We start from the raw sequence: 24,684 nt of genomic DNA on the forward strand, positions 1-24,684 counted from the left end.
TAAATTTTGAAATTTCGGATTTTATTTTTAATAATCAAATAAATATTTAAAATTCAAATTTTTTTCCCCATGAAAAAATAGTATGAATTTTTAGATTATAATCTGATCGGATTACTTTGGATACAAAATTATTATAATGAGATTTTATAGAAATATAATATAAGAATACTTTATTTAATTTTACATGTTAAATCACAGTGTTTATTCTTACCAAAACTGCTGTTATTTTATCAACTTTGTCAAATTATTGTATACTCTTCTATTCCTCTTACTTAAATCAAATTATTGTTGTTTTAATATGAATTTTTAAACGTAAATCAGTATTGTTATTTTCTCAAACAAAAATATACCAAATATGCTCATAATTTATTATACTATAATTATATTTTTGCTATATGTACTCATTTTATTTTAAAAATCTAAATTTCAAATTTTTTGAATGATTATATCCCTTACAAATAGTTTTGAAAGTGATCAAAAATTTTTAACAATCAAGTCACAGTTGTTAAACGTTACTTTTGTATGACAATTTGATAATTATACTATATTTATAATAAATGATATTTAATATAATATATACCAAAATAGTTGAGTTTCCCATTTTAAATAGCGGGTAATCAAAGATCTCTCTATTTATCAAGTTTTAATTGAATATATATAGGAAAGTTTTTAAAAAATAACACAAGATAAAAGTTTTGAGTTAATTTCAATCTCTTCAATTTCAAAGTTCAAACGCATGAGGGGGGAGGGTTGCGATCAAAATTTAAATATGTTAATTCTGGCTCGTATTTCTCACCTTCTCTAACAACCACTGCTATCTATATTGTTGGGTAATTACACAATGAATAACAATACCTGTTAAAATTTAGCAATATTTATTAGCGAATATGTCTATAAAAGTATAATCTCATGCGAGCCCCTTTCTCATGAAATTAAGTTTAAACAATCTGGCCTCTTACCATCTAAAGTATTAAGACCTAAGGGCTCGAGGGTGCTTGGTATGTTGGCACTTCTTAGAGCTTTATTATATTGTTAACGGTAGGGATGCACCGATATTTTTATCGGATCGGATGGGACCGATATTTCTTTCATTTTAAAATATCGGTTATTGGCCAATATTATTTTAAAACATCGGTTATCGGCCAATATTATAAAATTTTCCTCGATCCGATAAAATAAATGGCATTTTTAACAAAAATAAAATGTTATAAATTTTTTAATCTAAAATCATTTATTAATTAAAATCGAAATCCATTTTTATGTTTATTTTTTAATAATAATAATTTATTATAAACTTTTAGAATTTCAATTGAATTGAATATAAATTATAACTGATTATATAATATATTTAAATGATATAAGTTATACAGGTGCATCGCTAGCTTTTACAATCTCAGGGCTAAACTACGAAATTTTTTATGGGAGGAAACCCCATTCCCCCTAATTGCTTTCGACCGGGTTTTATATTAATTTATTATACTTTTTTATAATTTACTAACTGTGAACAATTATTCTAAATTTTATATTTTGTCATTTATTGTATTTGCATTTTTAGACAATGTTTTATAGAATCGACTAATAAGGAAAAATTTATAGGTCTAACCAAATCAATTATTCAAGAAGAGAATATAAACGACCAATCCAAATTATAAAACTATATGGTAGTTAGAGTTTCCTCTTAGATGACATGCTGGAAGCTAGATAAGTAATCGAGAAAATTATTATGAGCATTAAATTTCTAAAAGATTATCTTGCATTTTTAATGATAAACAACTAGGCAGTTGACCATTATTGCTCATCTAAATTATGCAATCAAATGCTCTAAGCAGCAGGAGTAATAATATTATATAGCCAGACAAATATAAGATATGCAAATATATTGAGAGGCCTTGAGTTATTTACACTGTAAGGATGCCATATTAGAAATGAATCATTTTCTAACTATAAAATAAGGACCAGAGTGATATGAAGAAAGCAATTAAGATTTTATTTATTATTATCGTTCCACCTCTAGATGTATATTATATACTAAAATAATATCAAAAGTATATTCGTATTAAAAATTCAACTCAAAACTGTTTTACAAAGAAGGAAAAAATAGCTTTCCTAAAAACACATAAAAAAGAGAAGAAAAAAAAGATATCTAATAAGATTACATTTATTGTGGGATCATAATTAGATGTTTAATTTTTAACAATATTTTTTTAAATAAATAGATGACATTAAAGAATGGAATGCAAATTGTTACTTATATTTATTATCAAAAGCATTTATTAGTAAATTTATTAAAAGATTAACTGTAATATATTATATAACTGTCAAATACGTCTGTAAAAGAGGCATTTTACCTAATATTTTATAACCAATTATATATAATAGAGTATCAATTATATATCTACTTACTTTTTATAAAGAAATCTCTTATACTTATTTGTACCTTGAAAATATTTTTAGGAAGAGGCATGGTAATTAAATTTTAAAATGTTAATGCTAAATTAATATTTAGTGAGTGATAATGATATTCTATTTTTAACACAGAATTTGATTGCAAGCTGACACAGTGAAAATATTATTTATATGTATTAATCTAATCATTAAAATAGTATTAATTTGATAAAAATTTAGATTGTCTTATTAATTTTTAAATAATAAAATTAAATCTATATATTACTTAATAGAATTATAAAAGAAATCGTTCAGTGTGCCATCAAAAAAATTTATTTTTAGAAGGGCTATTCAAATTTTTTAGGGGGCTCCAGCCCCTGCGCGCCCTCACTTAGTGACGCCACTGAAGTTATGGTATAGTTGGATTAAAAATGTTATACTAATAAAAAGTATATTAAAAATTAAAAACACATTGGTATCTTTACTGAATACCTAATTAGATATGATATAGGATCGGTAATAGGCCAATATCAATTTAATATCGGATCGGCCTCCAAAAAGTAGTATCGGTACACCCTTAGATATGCTTTATGTCTAGAATTGCAGCTTTTAGAGAATCATGTAATTGATGGTCTCCATTTTCTTCAGATCTGACAGTACGAGACCAATTAAGATTCTTCGGAAAATAGATGAAGACCGAGATTTAAGCTGGGGATGGCTTAAATCCACTCAGCCATAAAATTTAATTGATTTGGCTATTCCTTTTGTTTGTAGGTACAATAATAGTAATTCAAAAATATCATTAAACAAAGGACAACCACAATCTTTCTGCAGACATGAGGGGGGGGCGATGGGCAAATGAAATTTATTAGCATATCAGAGCTCGAGGTTAGAATATAGGTATTTATCTGGAAGAATGCATTTGTCGATTATTAAGAACTGTCGTGTCGATACGATAGTTACGAGGAAATATGAAGTAACGGTGAACGAATTCCGATACCCCCACATTTTGAGATGCTTGATTTAACATAGAAGAGATTTATAATCTCTTGAATATAATTTCTGATTTGGTTTTTATGCACAACGAGTTTGTTTAAATTAGAGAAAATGGGGGGGGGAAGGCGTTAATTAGCTTAGGGGTTAGAGAAAAATTTTGAATAAAAAGCGTAGTTAAATAATAATTTGCTGAAAATTGGCTTAAAGTTTAGGAATAACTTTAAGGAAGTGTTAAGGAGTATATTTACTGCGTCTGGAGAGTCAATTGGGTGACCCGAAAAGAGTTAGTAGTTTGCAATTTATGATCTTGAAAGGAAGGCCAGATGACAATGGAACATATTTCGTATTAATTGATGATTAAAATATGACCTGAATAAAGTGACCAAATACAAATATTTTATTAACATTCATTCATATATAAACGGAGGTTTTTACCCTTTTAAATTTTTTTAAAATCTCACTTTTAATCCTGTTGATATAATGCAATAAAGTATTTAAATATTGATATTTTTTATATATTTATATATATATATATTGTAGTCATATTTGCAAAAGTTCTAAAATCAGTTAGAAATTTTCAATTTATTGCTTAATTTTATTAATTAAAATTATATCTGAATGAAAATCTTAAAATTTTTATTATATTAAAATGTGTTTAGTAGGGGTTTAATTTTATCAAAATTGCTATATCATAGATTTTTTATGAATTTCAATAAAAGTTTTTATGGGCTTTAAACATCTTATAATGTGAGTTGAATGATAATAGATTTATATCAATTTATCCTCATTATTTAATTTAAACATAGTCAACAATATAGTTTGCTAAATCTATTTACTCTATACTGATTCTTTTTAATGCTCTTTAAAAGTTCAAAAATAGTATTTCTAATATTAAAGTACCTTGCAATCAGAAGTTATATATTATGTTTACAAAATTTAATTTTATAAATTGTGTAAAATAATTTATGGCTTAGAAAGCTAAATAAATGTAAATAAAAATAAACTTTTTATAATAATATTATAAATTTTAGTTCCAACTATAATTTATGCTCATCATTTAACAAGGAATATTTATAAAAATCAATATATTTAATTATTTAAATGTTGTAAAAGTAATTATTTTTAAATAACTTAAATTACTAATATTTGATAATTATGCTATTTTCCAGAATTAACTAATACTAAATCAGCTTGCATCACATTTGTGGATCCAATGAAAATAGGTAAATGAAATTGAATTATAGAAATTAGAAAATTTTTGGATCAAATATATTTAAGTGAGTTATTGTAAAAGGGCTATAGCTAGGAATTCCAGCTTGGGGCAACTGCTTACTTCGGGGGTCAATATTTTTTGAAATAAAAACAAATAGTGCACTCATAGAAATTTTAGTCTATTTTTATTAAAAATTTGTAAATGATGATTTTTATTTTTAAATTTAACATAAATGAATTGAAAGCTAAATTTTGTAGTTTTTCTATAAGCCATTAATAATAAATTTTGTTTATGGATCTTTCATCAATTCTCTAGTGCATGATGGAACTTTTAGTGTAGAGAATGAGGCCTCATAAAAAGCCATTGATATGCCCTTGATGTTTTTGAGCGATGATATTAAATTTTATAAGTTTCTTAGCCTGAATTCTTTTCAAATAAAAAGAATTATCACTTTTATTTTTAATATATTAATTGTGGGAACTATATTTTTTAGCATCCACTATATTAGTAACTGCTGACTATAGTTACCTTTTTAGTGAATCTATTGTGATTAATACCTCATAAATAAAAATGACTATAATGTAATTTATATTAAGCATTTAGATAAGACCAGAAGCTTTGACTGAATTATAAGTAGAAATCTCTGAATTAAGTTTTATTGGGAAATTAAAATAATACTTCACCAATAACTTCAAAATTCTTGTAAATGATAGGAGATGTTTCTAATTGACCAGTCCACCTCTGGTCTAAAAGTCTCCTAAGAGCACGACCTATATATTTACAAGATACGTTAAAATGACTAAAGTATTATACAATACATTAGATTAAAAAATTAAAAATAATAACAATATTATTATACCAATTTTGAAAAACAAGATGCAACTTGTGGTTGTAGCAAAGGTACCTTTTTATTAATATTTTTTGAAGCAAGATTTGTACTCCTCCATTTTGGCCAGACATGACGTTTGCATATTATATGCCTGGCTTATTATATTCAATGAATTATTATTTAATTTAAGTTACTTTAAAATAATAATTTTGCGACATTGTAAATTAATGATTCCTATTAAATTTTCTTGGATTTCTCTATAAAAAAATATAATGAATAATATGCTTAGGTTTTCACAACTTATTTATTAATTTGTATAAAATAATATTTTCTTATGTATTTTCATTTGAGGGCCAAAAATTTTTTTGAGGGGCTAGATTTGGGAGCCAGAATATTTTTTGAAAAAAGATGGTCTGCCTCTACCCACATGGGGATGGCTCTGTATGGTAGTTAATAAATTATTACTAAATATACCCAAAAGAATGTGAAAAAATAATTGGGTTAAAAAGAATATAAACATTTTTATATGAACTAGAAAAAATATTATTTAATCAAATTATTTGGTTTCAAATAACTATTATTTGAAAAAAATATTGCATCGCAGGAAATAAATTACTAATCAATTTAAAGCATTTTTTTGAATTTTCAAAAAGAATATTCTCATTTGAATGTAATAGATAAACTCAAATTTTATATAATGATGCCAAAAAATTGTTTGGCTATCTGAAATATTATTTTAATTTTCAATATTTCATCAATCAATCCATTAGCATTGTATGAACCTATCGAATTTTAACTTGGTCAGATCCTCGATTTTAAATAAATTTTGACAAGGGCATCAACAAAATTTTAAATTATTTTGTTTTCTACATGTTTTAACAAATTTGGTATGTAATTAATGTAATAATAGGCTTTTATTGTTGTAATCAGAATTATTTAAATGTAAAATAAAGAAAGCTCTTGCTAAAATCAGAGTTTTATCCTAAAAAATTTTGAGAATGACTGCAAATATAAAAGAAATTTAAAAGTTAAAAACTCGAAAAGATTAAAAAAGTACAATTTGCAAAAAAAATTACAAATTTATTGTTATATTATATTAAAATTTTAAAAAAAAGTTTACAAATTTTCTAAAAACGAAATCAAAAATTTTAAATTAGGTTGGTTCAGTATGAAAATCCAAATACCAGGCCTGACTTTGGTTGGGCTGACTGACTGACAGATCCGTTCAGAGCTCTATTATATATTAATTTTATTCAAAAAACCCATTATATTTTCATTAATGTTACTGGAAAATTTCTGTCATCATTGATCCTGGCTAATATTTTTAAATGATTAGATTTATCTGATTTTTATTATAAACAGCAAACTCCAGATTTTTAGGCAAGAGTAAATTAACCAAGCTTGGAGAATTTTGCTATAAATATAATTTTTAAAATATAAAAGAAGATATAAATATAATTTACAGAAAGGTTTAAACATTTATTGGCGATTTTTAAGGTTTAGGTAATAAAGATTTCGCCGCTTTAAAAAATCGACGAAATTAAGCCATTTAACAACGCTAGATTCAGGGTATTGATTTGATCGAACTTAGAGATTTTTCTCATTGTTTGGGCTTCGGGTCTGGAAATGAAGATATTCGCAAATTATTTTATAATATTTTTTTTTCTATAGAGATGGAAAAAAATATTTTGAATTTTTTTTTATTCCTTACAATGCATATTAGAGTTCTGCGATAGGCTGACTTTTACCCGCTAGTCCTTTGTCATAAAAATATTTAATCACCTGTATATTTTATTAAAATTATATTTGATTGGTTTTGGCTATTTATTTTATTATATATTTTTTTAAAACTTTATCTTGTAAAATATACTAAATTGTAGAAATAAAAATATTTTTTTAAAAATATAGATATATATTAATTTGGATATTTAATTGCCTTTTAGTATGGGCTTAAATATTTGATCGAGGACAGCCTATTTTGGTTTATTTTAAGTATTTAGTGGCATTGCTATTTTTTCATATTTTATTCTCGTTATTTTGGTTTTGCCTTTTTTCTTTTGTTTTTTTTGGCTATTTAGTCAATACTTAAAAGAAGGCTAAATGTAATAAGCCGACCCAGGACACGGCCATGATGCTCATTCCGCCTTCAAAAAATTTATATTTTGCCCACCAGTCCGTTGTTTAACTATAGTGAAAATAACGATACGAAAGTATATGTGGGGCTTCCTCTGACCCCAATTTGGACACTATATATTAGAATTAAATTAAACATAGACCTAAAAACAAAGGCGATTTGATGAATAGGTTATCAAAAGATAGGTGTGAGTACCTTAATTTACACTTTTCTTAAAAGTATTAAGGCTGACATCGGCGCTAAAGGCGAAACATATGTATTATATTGAAATAACCACAACTTTTTATATGAAAAGAGTGACACGAAAGTTTGACTGTTATTTTAAGATTTTATTTATTTTAAAACTTACAGCTTTTTCCAAGAGAGTCAAAAAATGGACAAATTATTTATAAATAGTATGATATAAAAAAAATATGTAAATAAAATTGATGTAGATTCATTTAAGGTTCAAATATTCAAGTAATTTTAAATTTTAAAAATGGTGTGTAAAAAAGTTTTTATAGTTAATATATCAATCAGAAACCTGAATAGATACCATTTACACGGCCTGGTCCAGATTTTTTTAGAAAAATTTTTTGGCCCAGGTTTTATATTTTCAGACCCGGCCCGGGATATTTTTAATATATAGTATATTTATTTTTAATTTTTATATCTAATGGCGATTTAAAATATTTGGTTTTAAAATACACGACCCGGACCGGGTATATTTTTTTCGAAATTGTTTTTCGGTTCGTTCCGTATATTTTTTTGAAAAAAATTTCTGGCTATATTTAAAAACCCCCCAGCCATCGTGCCCATAAGCCGGATACGCCAAACTCCAAAAAACCGGTATAACTTATTAACTACCGAACAAAATTAATTTTGCACATACTTACCTAAAAATATTAAGCTACTAAAAGATCTTAACAAAAATATTGAAAGAATTTTAAGTGATATCTTTCTTTAAATGACTGGGGTTAATAATGATATCACCTGGGGCAATTATGGTCGGGGGGTTTGGGTCTGTATAATCCTGTGAAATTGTATTAAAATAAGTCTTGTATGACCACCCAACACAATATTTTGCACACATCTTAAGAAATATAAAAGTTGGCGCGGCCCGAATTAATATTTTTAAAAAGGTTATTCAGCTCGGTCAAACGCATCATATTCTCATAATATTAATTTTTTTTCTTTTCCTATTTTTATTATACATATATTTTTTAAATCAATAAAATAAAGTAAAACGTAAAAACTCATCAAACTTGAATAATTATTTTTTTCAAAAATAAAATATATAAAATTAAAAAATATTCAACAAAATTTATACAATGAAAGCGTTATGTTATGTTATTTTATTTATTTATATTATTTTTTATAATTTACTACAAATGATTTTCAGTTTTCCACAAAAATGAAAATAATGGTGATAATGTTTTTTTCACAATTATTGTCCTGTACAAACGGTGATGAGTTCTTTGTTTACCATCAAAATATAATTGCCATGGTTTTTAAATTATTATTATTCTTTATTAAAAATAAGTAAAAAAAAAATTGACATAAAATATTTTGAAAAAACACCTGTTAGGCCGATAATTTTTTTTTTATATAGATATTACTTCTAGGTGACTGACAATGATTGTTTCTTGATTATTATATGGAGGGTTCTAACTCTATTTTTGGAAATTTAGTTAAGGTGCTAAAATCTTAACCCCCCCCCTCCCCCCCCCCCACCCCTTATCTTTAATAACTCTCAAAAATGTAAACCTTGAATTTATATTATATTGTTTAATGAAAAAAGGATATATAAGTTCGATTACATAATGTTGAACCAGATGGTGAGTGTTTTTTTATAAAAAAATAAATGGCTCCCTTATAAAAGTGATCTGATCATTTTTTTAAATACCCTTATATTATTTCCTTCCACATAAAAAATATAATTTTATCTAATAGAATAACTCGACCATTTAAAAAGTATATATATGCCATTATTTTGAGAATATTAGTTATATATTTACACTAGAAAAAAGAGATCTATGATTGTTCTTTCAAAGGAAGATGGCTACCATTTTAAATTAGAAATATGTTACTCGTTCTTAAATGTTAATTAGCAAATAGAAATAGGCTTATTTATGAGGTTTTTGTGAATGTATGAGCAGCAAATTTTCCAATTGAGAAGGGAAGGACCGGATTGAAAATGCATGGTCTGAATCAAAGTTGGCAAGTCGGTCAATTGACCGAAGGAGTATTTGACCTCATCAAAAACGGTCAAATAATCTAAAATGTTATTGGTGAATAAATAAATTGATTTAATTAACTAATATGTATTTAAAGCATGTTTATCAATCTAATTAGGCCGCATTTTATTTTAAAATATATTTGTATCATTAAAGCATCGATTTAATTATAATTTTATATTACAATATAAGATTTTCATATTAAAATATTCGAATTTCATTTTAAAATATAAAAATTAAAGAATTTTTCCCATTTTCAATTTGACTGAATCTCAATATATAAATAAATATAATAATTTTGCTAAAGATGGTTTGAGAAAATTACTAATTGCAAATTTATAAACATTATGTACATTATTTTAAACAAGATGGGCATCGTCAATAATATATAAGGAGAAAATATAAATATGCAAGAAAGCTCTGAAAGCAGCTCTGCTGTAGAAGTTGGATATTTGTCCGAAAGAAATGGCCAATAATATAAATGAAGAAATATTTTGGATGAAAAATTTAAACATCTTTAACATTTATCTATCTTATTGTTGTAAGAGCAAAGGGATGAATATAATTTGGCCTACGTAAAAAACTATATGCTTTGTTTGGAAAACACATAATTCGATCATACCATAATTTTATAATTTCTCCACCTGAAAAAAAATGATAATTTTGAAAAAGAAAAAACAATCCAAATACATGTGCTCACACTCCTGGTTATTTATTGAATTCCCAATATAAGGGGAGCTTACTAGTAGGGAATTTGATGAAGCCTGTGCTATAATAAAAGAATTAGGCATTTTACAAGGTGATGATAATTAAGAGATTTTAAGTTAACATAAATTTCAGTAGTAAAAGTGATGATATATTTAATTGCTAAAATATGCGGAAAGCAGTAATTTTCATAAAAATTTCGGCTTCGACTTGTTGGAATGGGCTTTGCCCACCTTGAACCGAGAAGTGTCTAATATAATATCTTACTAACAATTCATAGTTATACTTCTTTTTCAGAAAGAAATTGGTCGATTTGATATTCATACGAAGAAAAGAAATCGATTGAAGATCTCGATAACGAAAATTGGTAAGAGTATATCATAAGCTGATTAAGAATATTGAAGAAAATGATAATATTGAATAAAAATAACAAGACTCTGTCATGGAGAGCGAATCATTAATTATAGAATTTAAAAAAAATATAATTTCACATAAAGTTAAAATTGTCTTAAAAGACATAATTTGAATTTGAGCGGTCATATACACAACCCTGGGTTAGATACTTCCGATTGGCTATTTTGGATTGTGTAATTGGTATAGATAGGAATGATATATTTATGAAAATAATAATAAGCGATTACATTACCAATGTTGTAAAATTATTAATATCCGATTTATAGGAGTTTTCATTATTTTTTTCCTGCTGTCGTTATGTATAATAATCAATTTTTTTTTGTCATAAATAGATATTAAATGTGATTTGTGATAGTTAATTTTATTGAATTAATATTCCCGTAAATGCCATTCATTATATTTTGTTCCAATAAAATGGTATAATGTGGATTGAATAAAATTAATCAATAATTAAAATATTTCAAAATCCTTTAGTTCTTTGTTCATTCCTCAGGGATTTTTACATATAATTTAAAAATTAGTTTACATTATTTATTTTAGAGTTTATAAAAAAATACTAAGATTTTACATGAACCTTTTTTTAGATGACCGCGGTCTCAGCATCACCCCCTATATTCACGGTAACCACTACAAATCCAAACACTCTTCATAACATCGTGACCTCTTCGACTCTGGGACTCAGGTTTCAGGTAGTGAATAGTTCTCACGCGAATCATAACATCCTGCGCGGGGCTCGGATAATTAACAATAACGTTTCCCTCATTCCTTCCTGCTCCACAAATAACCACGTTCACTTAGAACCCGTTCAACATATCACCACGAGTTCTGTAAGTCACCCCAATTACGCTGATAATGCTAATGTTTCTTCTGACTCGAATTTAAATGCCCAAAGCCCTAACAACAATAACTTCGTATATTATATCAAACCCCCGGTTCCAAACAGTTATAAACCGATAATCGTTAATAATACCGCAAATCATATTGGCCTTAACAAGCCCCAGCTCGAATCAAATAGGTTGGGCAATGCGCGGCAGCCACATTGCAATGGCGAAACGGGTCTCACTTCCATAGGTATTAGAAACAATCAAATATACGGTAATTCTCCTGGGATGACTACTCATCAAATCGTGGATTGTTATTATCCTCCCTTGAATGAAAAGTTTCTTTTTATTACAAAATATATTTTTATAATTAGGGTTTTAGGTTGTCCTAAATCTGTCGCAAAAATAAAACAACTTCCAGAAGTTTTTAAATTTAGATAGAGTCATTTGAATTTGTGTTGTATTATTATTGGGTTTACAAAAAATACCTAGAGAATAAAACAGTGCACATATTGGCCGATATCAATTTAATATCAGACCTCCAAAACTGGTATTGGTATGGTACACCCCCTAATACTAAAGGATGTTATATAATATAAAATTAATCAATAAAGTTCTCTATAAGTTTATTTGCGAAAATTTGATTGCAAACATTTTCACAAATAACAACGTGTAAGCGAATAAATGTTCATCGAAGGGGGTAAAAATTTGCTTATACCCCCCCCCCCCTTTGCATAGATCCTGGCTACGCCAATGTTTGAAATGCATTATTTGCGCTTGAAACGCTCAATTGTTCGTTTCGAAAATTTAAAATCATGCAAATCGAAAAATCTAATATTCGTATTACTAACGAATAATAATATGATTAAATATTGTTAAATTTTATTATCAAAAATGAAAAATATTTGAATATATGTGGAAATAAAGCGAATACTTTTGAATATTGAGGATCAAATAAGGGCGATATTAGACTAAACTTGTGTATAATGAGAGATGTACCAACTTTTAAAGGTTGATTTAATCTGCTATAGATAAAGTTGATACCGATTCGATATCGCCTTATGCCTTTCTCCCTATTACATCATTATATAAAATATTTTTTTTATAATATCTTTCAATTAAAACATTTGAAATTACTTATTAATTTTTATATCATAAATCCTTTTTTATCCTCTATTTTGATATGTCAGATCGGCCAATCTTTCATAAAAATATCTGTGTTGATAAGAACATAATAAGAAAAATCAGGTGACCTAAACTGGCCTTGAACTATAAAATTTTTTTATTAATTTTTCGCTTAAAAGCTTATTAAACTCTCTTAAACTGAACATTTTACCTCAGACAATTGTGTCAGTTAACATTGTACGATCAAATATTATGAATATATTGAATAAAAAATGATTTCAGGTTTCTTATAAAATAAATTTTAAAATTTTTTATCATTAGTAGAGTTGACATAATATATGTCCCAATTTTTTTTATATATATTATAAAATTACATTAAAGGATATAATTTTTCGTTATGAAATAAATACATTTATAAACATACGTAGAGTTTATTGCCCGTGTAATTTTATTAATTATTTTTTTTTGAGGTTATTTTATTTCATTTTTTCATATTTATGTAAATGTAAATATTTACTAAAAAGAAATATTCATATCCTACTGCTATAAAATTTACAAATTAATTTAAAATAGTTTCTTCACTAGTCCCTTACCCTGCCAACGCATCTTATTATTATTTTTATCTTGTTCAAAATCAAAGCCGCATATGGCTAATAATTGTGAAAATATAAAAATAGACCTGCCATATTCGTAAATTTTAAAATTATCATTCATGAAACTTAATATTTTTTCCGGTTAGTGTCATAATTATGGGATCCTAGGGAGAAGGTCTGGAATTGATGGGTGACCTGCTTTGAATCAGTTAAATATTAAGAATTGTTGAAATCTTAATAGGATAAATTTTTGTTCTTCTTCATAATTGATCTTTTAAATGTTTATTTCTTATTTTTATTTAATCAAAAAGAAAAGAAAGTGTAACATTATTTGCATGTGATATAACTAGAATACGTTCCACTGAATCTAGAAAACAGAATTAATCCATTAAAATTATTTATCGATTTAAATAAGTCAATCAATTTCCAGCCCTTCTATTTTTTTTCCCTTAATCTCGAATACTACTTTATTATGGAAATGGCTTGAGATTCATTTTGTAAACTCACAAATTTCTCGGTATATGTATAAAAAAGATATTCTCTTAAGGAAAAATCGATTTTTTTTTCTGCCAGGAATCTATATATTAATTCTTTTTTGAAACCTTTCAATTTTTTTTAAATAAATTTTTTTTACTCTGTAAATTTGTTGCATAATATTGTTTTGGCCTCCGCTGATAAGATACTATGGCCTCTAGTCGAAGTTTCAGAAGAGATCTGAAATATAAAGTTTTGAAGTCACTAGAAAAATCAATCAAGGATAATAGAATGCTGACAAATTTATTAGGATTCAACATTTAATATACAACATATCGTCTGCTGTATAGTGTTCTATATCTGTATTTTTTTCTTTAAATTAATCCTCGAGTACTGTGTTCTTCCATATCACCTGTTCAAATATAATTTAGAATAATTCTTTATTTGTATTATTATTAATGAAGGTCACGATCCGGTCTTTGGTCTGGGCCTGACTGAGGCACTCAGGTCGGACTAGACCACAGTTTTTAAGAAAGATATTTTTTGTTATTCTAAAAATATTTTCGTTTTTACCAAATTTAATTCTTGATTATCGGGCTGTAAGTAAGATGCTTTTTGACACACTTATGGTCTTCATATTGCAAAATAAAAATGTACCAAATCACAATAACTGGAATAACTCCTCTTGAAAAATAACATAAAATAAAATATACAAAAAACTATATTAATTGAATAGTAAAGCAAACTTAAATAATAATAAAAGGCCCGTCAGGTCAGTAAAAAAAAAAGATTGGTCCTCAAAAAAATCTATCTGTCAATCGACCCCGGTCTAAGACCTATATAATCGTTAGCTTCACTAATTATTTATAATGTGATTTCTTATCTAAAATACATGAAATATTTTTTATAAATACTCTGGCGTGAAAAAATTATAAAAAGAATGGATATAGAACATTATAATTCTCCGACGACGATATGTAAGTATAATCATTCTGACCAATTCAATTTTATATCATAATTTATAGAACCCTTTTTAAAATTCTTACGTTCGCTTGATTCTAGTCTACTTCCTTCTTTTTTTTAATCCACATTTTCTGTGAAATGTATGTATTAGAAAATTATAAGCGCACGAAAAAAATAAGAGATTTTAAGGGATTTTTTTCTATAAATGAATCTATAATTTGTTTTTAAGTCTAACCCTGTAGTATCCTTGCACGTGTCCAGCTTCCTTTGCCTATGAGAATTTTTGGAACACATAGCCCTACCGAATCCATCAGGAATGTCTGACTGAATTTGGTCCGATAGGATAGATGAGGTCCAAAATCATCATAGAGAAAATTACAAATTACCATTTTCATTACTAACACTACTAACTAAAAATGATTGGGCATATGATCTCAATATTCATTTGTGGTTTTATTGCTTGCCAGAGGATTATTTTAGCTTTTACACTCACCTTTCACAGATTTATCCAATTGAGCGCAACATGTCTAGAAAGAGTTAGCCGATGATAAGCCTCTCTTCTACATCTCACAAGCTAAAATAGATATCCCCATGGTTGCTGGGTTTGTTGATTATTTATATTTGACTACAATATGAGTATCATTCTCTTTTTGCTTCTCTAAATCAGGAGCTTTAGCCATTTAAAATTTTAGAATTGCCATTTCTTCAAAGAATCTTTATCTTGGGCCAAATTACGAAAGAGGTCCGCTTTACTCACCATGCGCTTACAATGTAAAGTCCCTCTTCCCCACACCTGCTTCAAATATGGACACTGAAAAATATTGGTGGACATTTTAAATTTATGTGATCGAGAATGATGATATTAAATTATTCGATGTTAAAATATAAAAACTTTATAAAAAATTGGATAAGTGTTGAATCCTGTGATAAATTCTTAGAATCATATCTTTCTCAGTATGACCTCTAAAATTTCCTATTTCTCTCTAAAATCGCCTGTTTTTAATTTATAAAAATTTACCCTTATTGTTCGACAACGATTTTTCAAAAATGAATACTGAAAAGATTTATAATTATAAATTTAATATTATCATACACTTATTTATTGAATTAATTTTTACCAAAATTGAATAATGTATTCGGTTGCCCATCATACTTAAAAATTAAATTGACATTATATATATATATTTATTAAAGATGATGAGCAATTTAGTCATCTACAAATTCCGAAAACCCTATATTTATCCCTCTCCCAAATCTAATATAAAGGTTTGAATTCTACATGATTGGGTGAACCGTAACATAATTAATAAAATATAGTTTTTGCAACACAACAAACAACTTATTATACCTTTGATCACATCTCAACTGAAAAGATTTATAATTATAAATTTAATATTATCATACACTTATTTATTGAATTAATTTTTACCAAAATTGAATAATGTATTCGGTTGCCCATCATACTTAAAAATTAAATTGACATTATATATATATATTTATTAAAGATGATGAGCAATTTAGTCATCTACAAATTCCGAAAACCCTATATTTATCCCTCTCCCAAATCTAATATAAAGGTTTGAATTCTACATGATTGGGTGAACCGTAACATAATTAATAAAATATAGTTTTTGCAACACAACAAACAACTTATTATACCTTTGATCACATCTCATATTAAAATTTCCTAAAATATTTATATCCTCCTTTAGAAAACTCGAGGCCCAGCATTTTTATTCACCGACCATAAACGAAACTCCTCATCACAATCACCACATAACAAACGGCCATAGTTCTGGTCGCAGATCTACTCCTACGGACCGGGCCGGTAAAGGCTTGAGACATTTCTCTATGAAGGTATGCGAAAAGGTGCACCGAAAAGGCGTGACGACTTACAACGAAGTTGCGGACGAACTGGTAGCTGAGTTCGCTCTTTCATCCGTCATCAATCAGCACCACTCCAATTCTTCGTATTCCCCAGGCCAGGATATTTTAAATGGTTTCGATTTATTGAGAAATATAAAATAATTGATTTCCATAACTTTAAGGTATAAATTTTTGTTTTGTAAATATTGTTTTTTAAAATTTAATTCTTTCATTTGACATGTCACTCTTTGAATTTCGTTAATTTGTCATTTTTTCTAATATTTAAAAATAAGGTTTTATTACATTCTTTCACATTTCTTAATAATTACATTCTTTCACATTTCTTAATAATTACATTCTTTCACATTTCTTAATAAATTAGTTATTGTGTCGATTCTCATCTTAACCTTCTAAACTATAATAAATAGCAAAAGTGGGTAAAATAAAGGGACATATAGCTATCATATGTTTCATTATTGGAATGGGGAGGGGGGCTCGTAAATTAAACGAACTCTGGTCATTTCCTTATAGACCAACTCTAGCCAATTATAAAATAATTATGGTTAGGTCTTTCATCATTATAATTAATCATTTATTCAAAGTTAAACTTGCATGTGAAATATCTATTCATATGATAATTTACAAGTTTGAAATAATAACTCGGTAAAAAGCTATAAATTAACAATTTTTTTCTTTTAAAAATTCGACTCAAGAATCAACCCTGAATAGCATGGCGGCTTACGACCACAAAAATATTAGAAGAAGGGTATACGACGCTTTAAACGTCCTGATGGCTATGAACATCATATCAAAGGAGAAGAAAGAAATACGCTGGATAGGATTACCTACCAATTCCATGCAAGAATGCTCCAATATGATGGTTTTAAATATTCCATTTATTCTTATTATTTGTAAAGATGTATCTATACCCATCCATACCATTAGTGCGGTACGATCTTGAACCGCGAGACCGGTCTTTTAATTATTTTTAAGTCTAGACCGGTCTTTTATTAAATTTAAGTTTGCCTTACTATTGAATTCATAAAATTTCTAGAGGAGTTACTTTAGTTTTTTATGGTTCATTGTTATTTTGCAATATACTATGAAAACGAAAAGTTTATCAATTTAAAGTATTTGTATTATTTATTATGGTTCAGATTTTATTTGTTAATATAAAATATTTCTTCATTTAATAAAACGATAAAACAAGAATATTAGATAACAAATATTTTAAAGTAACAGGAAAAATTAAAAGATCGGTTATTTAATTAGGACTACAGCAGGGACTACTCTTTTATTTGAGGACCATGACTTTGGCTGCATCCCATACCTTCTATCCTTTAAAATTTTCATGATATAGCAAGAAAAGGCAGAAATAAATATTTATATCATTATTTTAGAAAGAAAAAGAACGAAGGATCGAACAGATAAAAGAGAAGCAATCCGAACTCAATAAATTACTTTTAAAAGTTGGCATTAATATATAATTTAAATTTAAAAAAAATATATAACAAGTTTATAAAGAATTACACTGTGTGACAAATTTCGACTTGATTTTTTGGGAGAAAATAAAATAAACATGTTTTAAGACAGTTTTTAAGCATATGCTAAATCCGCTGTCAGTTTTTTTCTAGCACGTCAGGTTTTTTTTGTTTTAGGTTAAAGTGGCCAAAAAGATCATTTTTAGCACTTTTTGAAGGTTTATAACTCCGGTTCTAATGATCCCTACAACTAAAAAAATATCTTAATTTTTGCAGCAAACCTTCCTTATTATTATTATACATTTTTTTTTATAAAATCCTTACTCAATTTTTAAACAACCTATATTTTTTAAATTTACCTTTATTTATAAAATCTTTTTTAATATAGTTTACATGTAATATATTTATTTATTGTGGCTTTCAGCGCGAATATGAAAAATTAAGCGCGAAAAAAAATAATTCTTCTCCTTTCTTCCTACTCGTTATTTGGCATTATTATTTATTGCTCATACTACGGGTTCAAGGTACTCCATTGGAAAATCATATATTTTGATATAAATTGATTAAAAAAACAAATATTCTTAAATACATCTAAAAAAGATAAATATTAATAAAAAATATGAAAAAATTACCAATTATTGCATTTTAAATGAATTTTGCTTCAAAAATGCTCAATTCAAAAAGAGTACAAATTAAAAAAAGTGGGTACAGATATCTGATTTTGGTATAAATTGATCATAAATGCATAAAATATTACTAAATACAACTAAAAAAGATAAATATTACCTTAATTTTGCTTTAAAATGCTTTATGCAGAGAAAATTCAATAAAAGTGTACAAATTAAAAAGTTCGAAAATATCTTTACCGACTTTTTTAATTTAAAGATTTTGATTTAATTTTCATGGCATAGAGTACTTTTGAAACATAATTAGAATTAATATATAATCTTGAGCATATTTGAAGCAAAATTCTATAAAATTTATCTTCTAAAGTTAATAATTTTGATAGTAATTTAAATTGAAAACTTAAGACCCCCAAAACGAAATTCTTTACCATTTTTCTCAAAAACCAATCGATAAAAAATTATAAAAAATAGTTAAATTTATAAAGAAATATAAGTTTAACACTATCACCAATTTTCAGGGATTTTTATTCGATACTTTTTAAAATATATCCGTATAAAGACCTAAATTTTACCATTTTTGAGATTTCGAAAAGTTGTCTTTATACGGTAATATTTTTAAAACTTGACGTGTAGGGAAAATTTGGAAACCGGATTCGAACTCAGCGTCAAATTCTGCACCAAAACTTGTTTTTATTTTCTTCTCCCATTTTTCTTGTCACACAGTGTTATTAATATATTAGATTAAATATTTTTCATTTTTAGAATTTTTTTAATCATTGTGTGACTTAAGAAAGTTATATTTATATAACATCTATGTTATAAGGATTATTTTATAAATTTTTTAAAAAATATCAGTTTAGAAGGAATGCAAATATTTTTTTATAAAAATATTATATTATTACAAACTTAATTTTTTTTTTACAGCAAATAGCACTAAAGAACTTGATAGAACGTAACAAAACCGTTCACATTTCGAATAATAAAACTCTTAAAATTCAAGAATCTTCTTTTCCCAGCAATTCGCCCCTAATCACACAACCTTCGTTATTTTTGCCATTTATCCTTATCAATACCGATAAATCCACCATTATTGATTGCAACATATCTAACGATAAGTAATGTACTATTTTTTTTAAAGCATTGCTAATCTGATAAAGATTTAATTTTTGACTCGATAATCTTATAACCTTAAAGTTCGAATTGAATATAATATAAGCTCCGTCATCTCATACCAGGATGAGAATAGCTATTCTAAGAGTTATTACTATAAAAACTATAGAAATAATAAATAAATTAAATATTTCTTTTTCAACCTGAATTTAGAAATACTAGCCCATCCTCAAGGTTTTAAATATATAATTAAGTTTCTTCCCATGACCGTGGTTTGTAAAAAAAGTGATTTATTCTTATTTCACTATAAGAGTAAGATTGCAATTTGACTATACCATTTAGAATTCCTAACACTAGAAATATCATATCAGTACAAAGTTTTATTTATATATCTTTTCTTAAAAAACACAAACACTATTTTAAGATGCGAATGTTATTTTAACTTTTTTAACAATGCTTTTGAATATCAAAGTTTTATTTATATATTTTTTCTTAAAATAACAATAAATAAACACTGTTCTAAGATGCGAATATTATTTCAACTTTAACAATGCTTTTGAAGTCATCGAAGATTTCCAAATAATGAAAAAGTTGGATCTAACCATGGGTTTAGACGACATAGGTGAGAAGATTATAGACACTCAAACTCTTACCAAGGCCCTAGCTCTGGTACCTAAAGTTATGCAATCTTATGTTAAAGGTTAATCAAAATTTTAAATAATTTTTAAACACAAATGACTATTTAAAAGGGTAGAATTATATTTCGATCAAATTAAAGTGTCTTCTCTTCACGATAGTGAACAATACTACAAGAAAATTTACTATATTGTGATGTAAACCTCACCATTTTTTTTCCATACAAATTTTAATTTTGGCTTTTTAAATTTTTTTTAACTATCTAGGACACCAAAAATGAACATTTAATAAAACATATTGGATTATCATTTTGAAGTACCCTTCTAACCTTTTTTAAAATTTATATTTAAAGCTTTGGCAGGGGTCGAAAACGTGTCCGAACAACTAACATTTAATCCCTTAACTTTACTTGATCAAACCGACGACGAATCAAAATTTAACGTAAAAAAATGCGCTAACAATGATAGAATGCCCGAGTAAATTTACATTAATTTTTTGCTTTACCGTATATTTTTTAAAATATTAATGACACAAACTTACTAAATATTTTGATCGGAGAGGAAATTATCACTGTTTTAGTTCGTCGGTATAGCATTGCAAGTAGTGTTGTTAAACCGATTTGAGCCGATCTTTAAAAATGGCTAAATCATTATTTCATCCAGAGAAATATTATGCAAGCCTAAAGATTTTCCTCATAGATAGCACATAAGATTGAACATCTATTGGCGAAATCTCGACGCTTACGTAATATTTTTGGCTATAATGTTGAGTTAGCCGTTTTTAAAAATCGGCTTAAATCGAGCCGTTTAACAACACTAATTGCTAGTATTCTATCTCCTTATTTTCAAATTTTACAGGAGAGTGTTTTATTATAAATGCTCATTCTATTTTCAAAACATTAAGAGATAGGAATGTAATTTTATTTTCAAAACGTTAAGAGATAGGAATATAATTTTATTCTTATTTTAAACGATCTCACTGAAAGTAATTAGTAGTGGAATTATAGTTTTCCAGACGAAATCAAATTTTGTTAGATTTTGAGATAGAACAAGAAAATTTAATTTTAAATTGCAAAATATCTTCTGGAAATAGAATAATCTTTGGACTGGACCAGACAAATTGTTCATAATAATTTTACTGCTGGACGAACAGAAGCTTGAAGATATTTTTTGCTGATAATTAGACAAATTTAGTTTGCTTCCTTCATATAAAATATTACGGGCCAGGCCGACCTCTATTCTAAATGTTCACACATAAAATCAGAATTTTTTCTTAAAATTGTCCTTGTAAAATTAATTTCTACTGGTAATTTCCTAAAAATCAATTTGGACTGATTTGAAAAGTAAATGTCATTAAAATATACTTAAAACATCTTGAATATATAAAATATTAAATTACGGATATAGTAATTCCTGTTTGGAATTGGCAATATTTTTTGTTTTGGAGAACTATTAGTTTTATTTTATGAATTGTGGAATATAGGGTTCCACTTGCAGAATTCCAATATACTAACAATTTAAACAATGGTCTATTTTATTTCATAGAAATAAATATCAAAACTTTCATAATTATAATAATAATCCTGTTTTTCCTTTACACATTCTCATTAAAACAATGATAACAAAAAAAGATGTTATTTAATAATCTTTTTATAATAAAAGAATTTTAATATAAATTTAATCAAAAACCAATATTTATTCTTAAAATTTCTCTCCCCCCCCCCCATAAAAAATAATTTTAGAGATAGATAATCTCAAATTTTTGAAATTAAATTAGACAAACTTTTAGTACAATTCTTCATCAATAATAAAAAAATAATAATTTCTCATTGAAAGAATTTATTTAAATTTTAGGAAAAGAATTTATTTAAATTTTAGGAAAAAAATTTAAAGCATCTATCTAAGATCTACTTTTTCTTTGCATAACAAACAATTTATATTAAGTAAAATACTCGGGATTATCTCGAGTATTATTAGATTCATCGTAAGTTCACCTTTTTTCATTCTTGGGATGTCTTAAACTTATTTATAGACTTGCATAAGACTTCGTATTAGTTTTTATAAAAATAAGGTCTGTTTTCTACTTTTATTGACTGAGTATTTGAAAGGTTATTTCATTTCTTTTCTCGAAGAAATATGAATTTCCCGAGATATATTTATAATTTACAAAAAAATTGCTTACATTCTCATACTTTTTTCTTCCTTGTAAAATTACAAAACTAACTAAATTTTCTAAAGGAAATATCACATTTATAGCCTAAATTCTTTAATTTTTAAACAGTACCTCAAAAATTTTAACCAATTTAATAAATATAGAATAATGTAAACCGAGACGTTTATAGGCGCAATCTAATTGGTATCACATGAATGATTTTTCTAATCTTATTAGTATTATTTATATGAAATAATATACCTAAAATTGAAAAAAAACATTACAATTTAATCCTTGGGATCCCAAGGAAACTATATCACCTTTTAGAATTTTTATTTTGGATTAATAGACCTTAACTTATATTTTCTAAAAAAAATTAGAAAAGTGATGAATACTGTAATCCTATACCGACGTATTTTCGACTCACCTATAATTTTCATATATAAATTATCAAATAATTTAATTTCCATTTTTGTAATTTTGATATTCTTATTTATAATCATTTAAATGATATTCTTATTTAAAATCAAATGATTACGTTTTCGCTCATTTTATTTTTTTTGTACACAGACTCAATCAACAAAAAATAACGATGCAATCCTCGTTTGTTCTCAATAACGACGCCCTTATTAAATCGGAAATCGATGCTAAATCAATAAATCTTAGTAATCCAAGTAGCCTATATCCCTACTCAGGACCCATTACAACCACATCTCGTAATATTCCGGCCACTTCCTTGGCAACCCTCCAGTTCAAGACTCTACTCTCCAATAGGGCGCTCATGTTACAACAAAATCAAAACAATCACAAACTAGTTAACTCAAATTTTATAACGAATAATGGTGTGAAAAACTTTCAAATTGTTAACAAAAGGATCGCCGTTATGGATAGGAATGGAGAAATTAGCAACAGTGGCAGCGATAAAGTAAGTTCGACATCCACCTCTGAAATTTTTTCTTCTGAAGATTCTGTGGGCTCTCAAAGCAATAATTCTTCCTCGTCCTTTGGTTATGGAGGCGTTTCATAATCGAACTGATACTTCTTTTTTTAAACTTTCGCAAATTTTATTAATTCATTTTGTGCAAGCAAATAATTGTTTAAAATTAATTATTCAACTTTTTTAAACCAATAGTTAAAAGGTATTAGCATACATTCAATAGTACAGGGTTTGTGTATAAGTAACAAAGAAAAATTACATTGTTAAACAAAATTGTGATCCTATAATGTTTGACTAAATCTCATTTTTTTTGATAAGTGATTACTTAAATTTAACTAAGTATTTTATATAATTTATATCAAGTTTCGACAGTTATTTAGATAGAATATACAAGTTTTAGACTAAACTTTAATTAATAAAGTATTAAATCAATATTATTTTCCAATAAATTTATCCACTAATTGTAAATAATTTAATATTAACATTTACTTTTTTTTGAATTTAATTTGTAAAATAATATATTATACTAAAAAATAAATTAGGCGTGTGCATACATTTTAAATTTATAACCTTTTTTAACGTGTTACATATATTTTTTTAAACAATATATTGCAAAATAATTAACTATATTTTAATATATTAATATTTATACTTTTAATCGAAACTTTAAATTAGTGTAAATTCTTATATTTTAATAGCGTTTGTATAAATAATTATACATATATTTGTGAAACAAATTTAGAAATTACGATAATTTTTCTCTGATGATTAAATATATATATATAAAAATAAAATAAATGTATTTTATCATAGTTGATATTTTTCATACGATTGAATGGATCAATAAAGAATCTAACTATTACAGGTCATAGAATTCGAGGCGAATATTCAATTCGTTTTAAATAGATATTATATTATTCGTAAATGGTGATTATGAATAAAAATAATACATAACTTAATTCGAATTATCTGAAGCTTAGTTAAGCATTTATGTTTGTTATATATTTGT

At 26.2% G+C, this 24,684-nt stretch overlaps 1 protein-coding gene across 2 annotated transcripts; it reads left to right on the forward strand.

Moving 5' to 3' along the window:
* Positions 1–3,752: 3,752 nt before the first annotated feature.
* On the forward strand, positions 3,753–24,233 carry LOC135923042 (uncharacterized). 2 transcript variants are annotated; one of them, XM_065457646.1, is made up of 9 exons: positions 3,753–3,871; positions 11,477–12,051; positions 16,581–16,867; positions 17,448–17,614; positions 18,135–18,203; positions 19,766–19,956; positions 20,476–20,651; positions 20,940–21,063; positions 23,309–24,233. In XM_065457646.1, the coding sequence occupies exons 2-9, from the start codon at positions 11,477–11,479 to the stop codon at positions 23,763–23,765; spliced, it is 2,046 nt and encodes a 681-aa protein (XP_065313718.1). In that variant the 5' UTR covers positions 3,753–3,871; the 3' UTR covers positions 23,766–24,233. The 2 variants fall into 2 exon arrangements, with proteins under 2 accessions (XP_065313718.1, XP_065313719.1); XM_065457647.1 differs by lacking the exon at positions 3,753–3,871 and adding an exon at positions 4,474–4,604.
* The last annotated feature ends 451 nt before the right edge of the window (positions 24,234–24,684 follow it).

This window comes from Gordionus sp. m RMFG-2023, chromosome 1 (genome assembly GCF_954871325.1).
Source record: "Gordionus sp. m RMFG-2023 chromosome 1, tfGorSpeb1-WG-v2, whole genome shotgun sequence".
Lineage (NCBI taxonomy): Eukaryota > Metazoa > Nematomorpha > Gordioida > Chordodea > Parachordodidae > Gordionus > Gordionus sp. m RMFG-2023.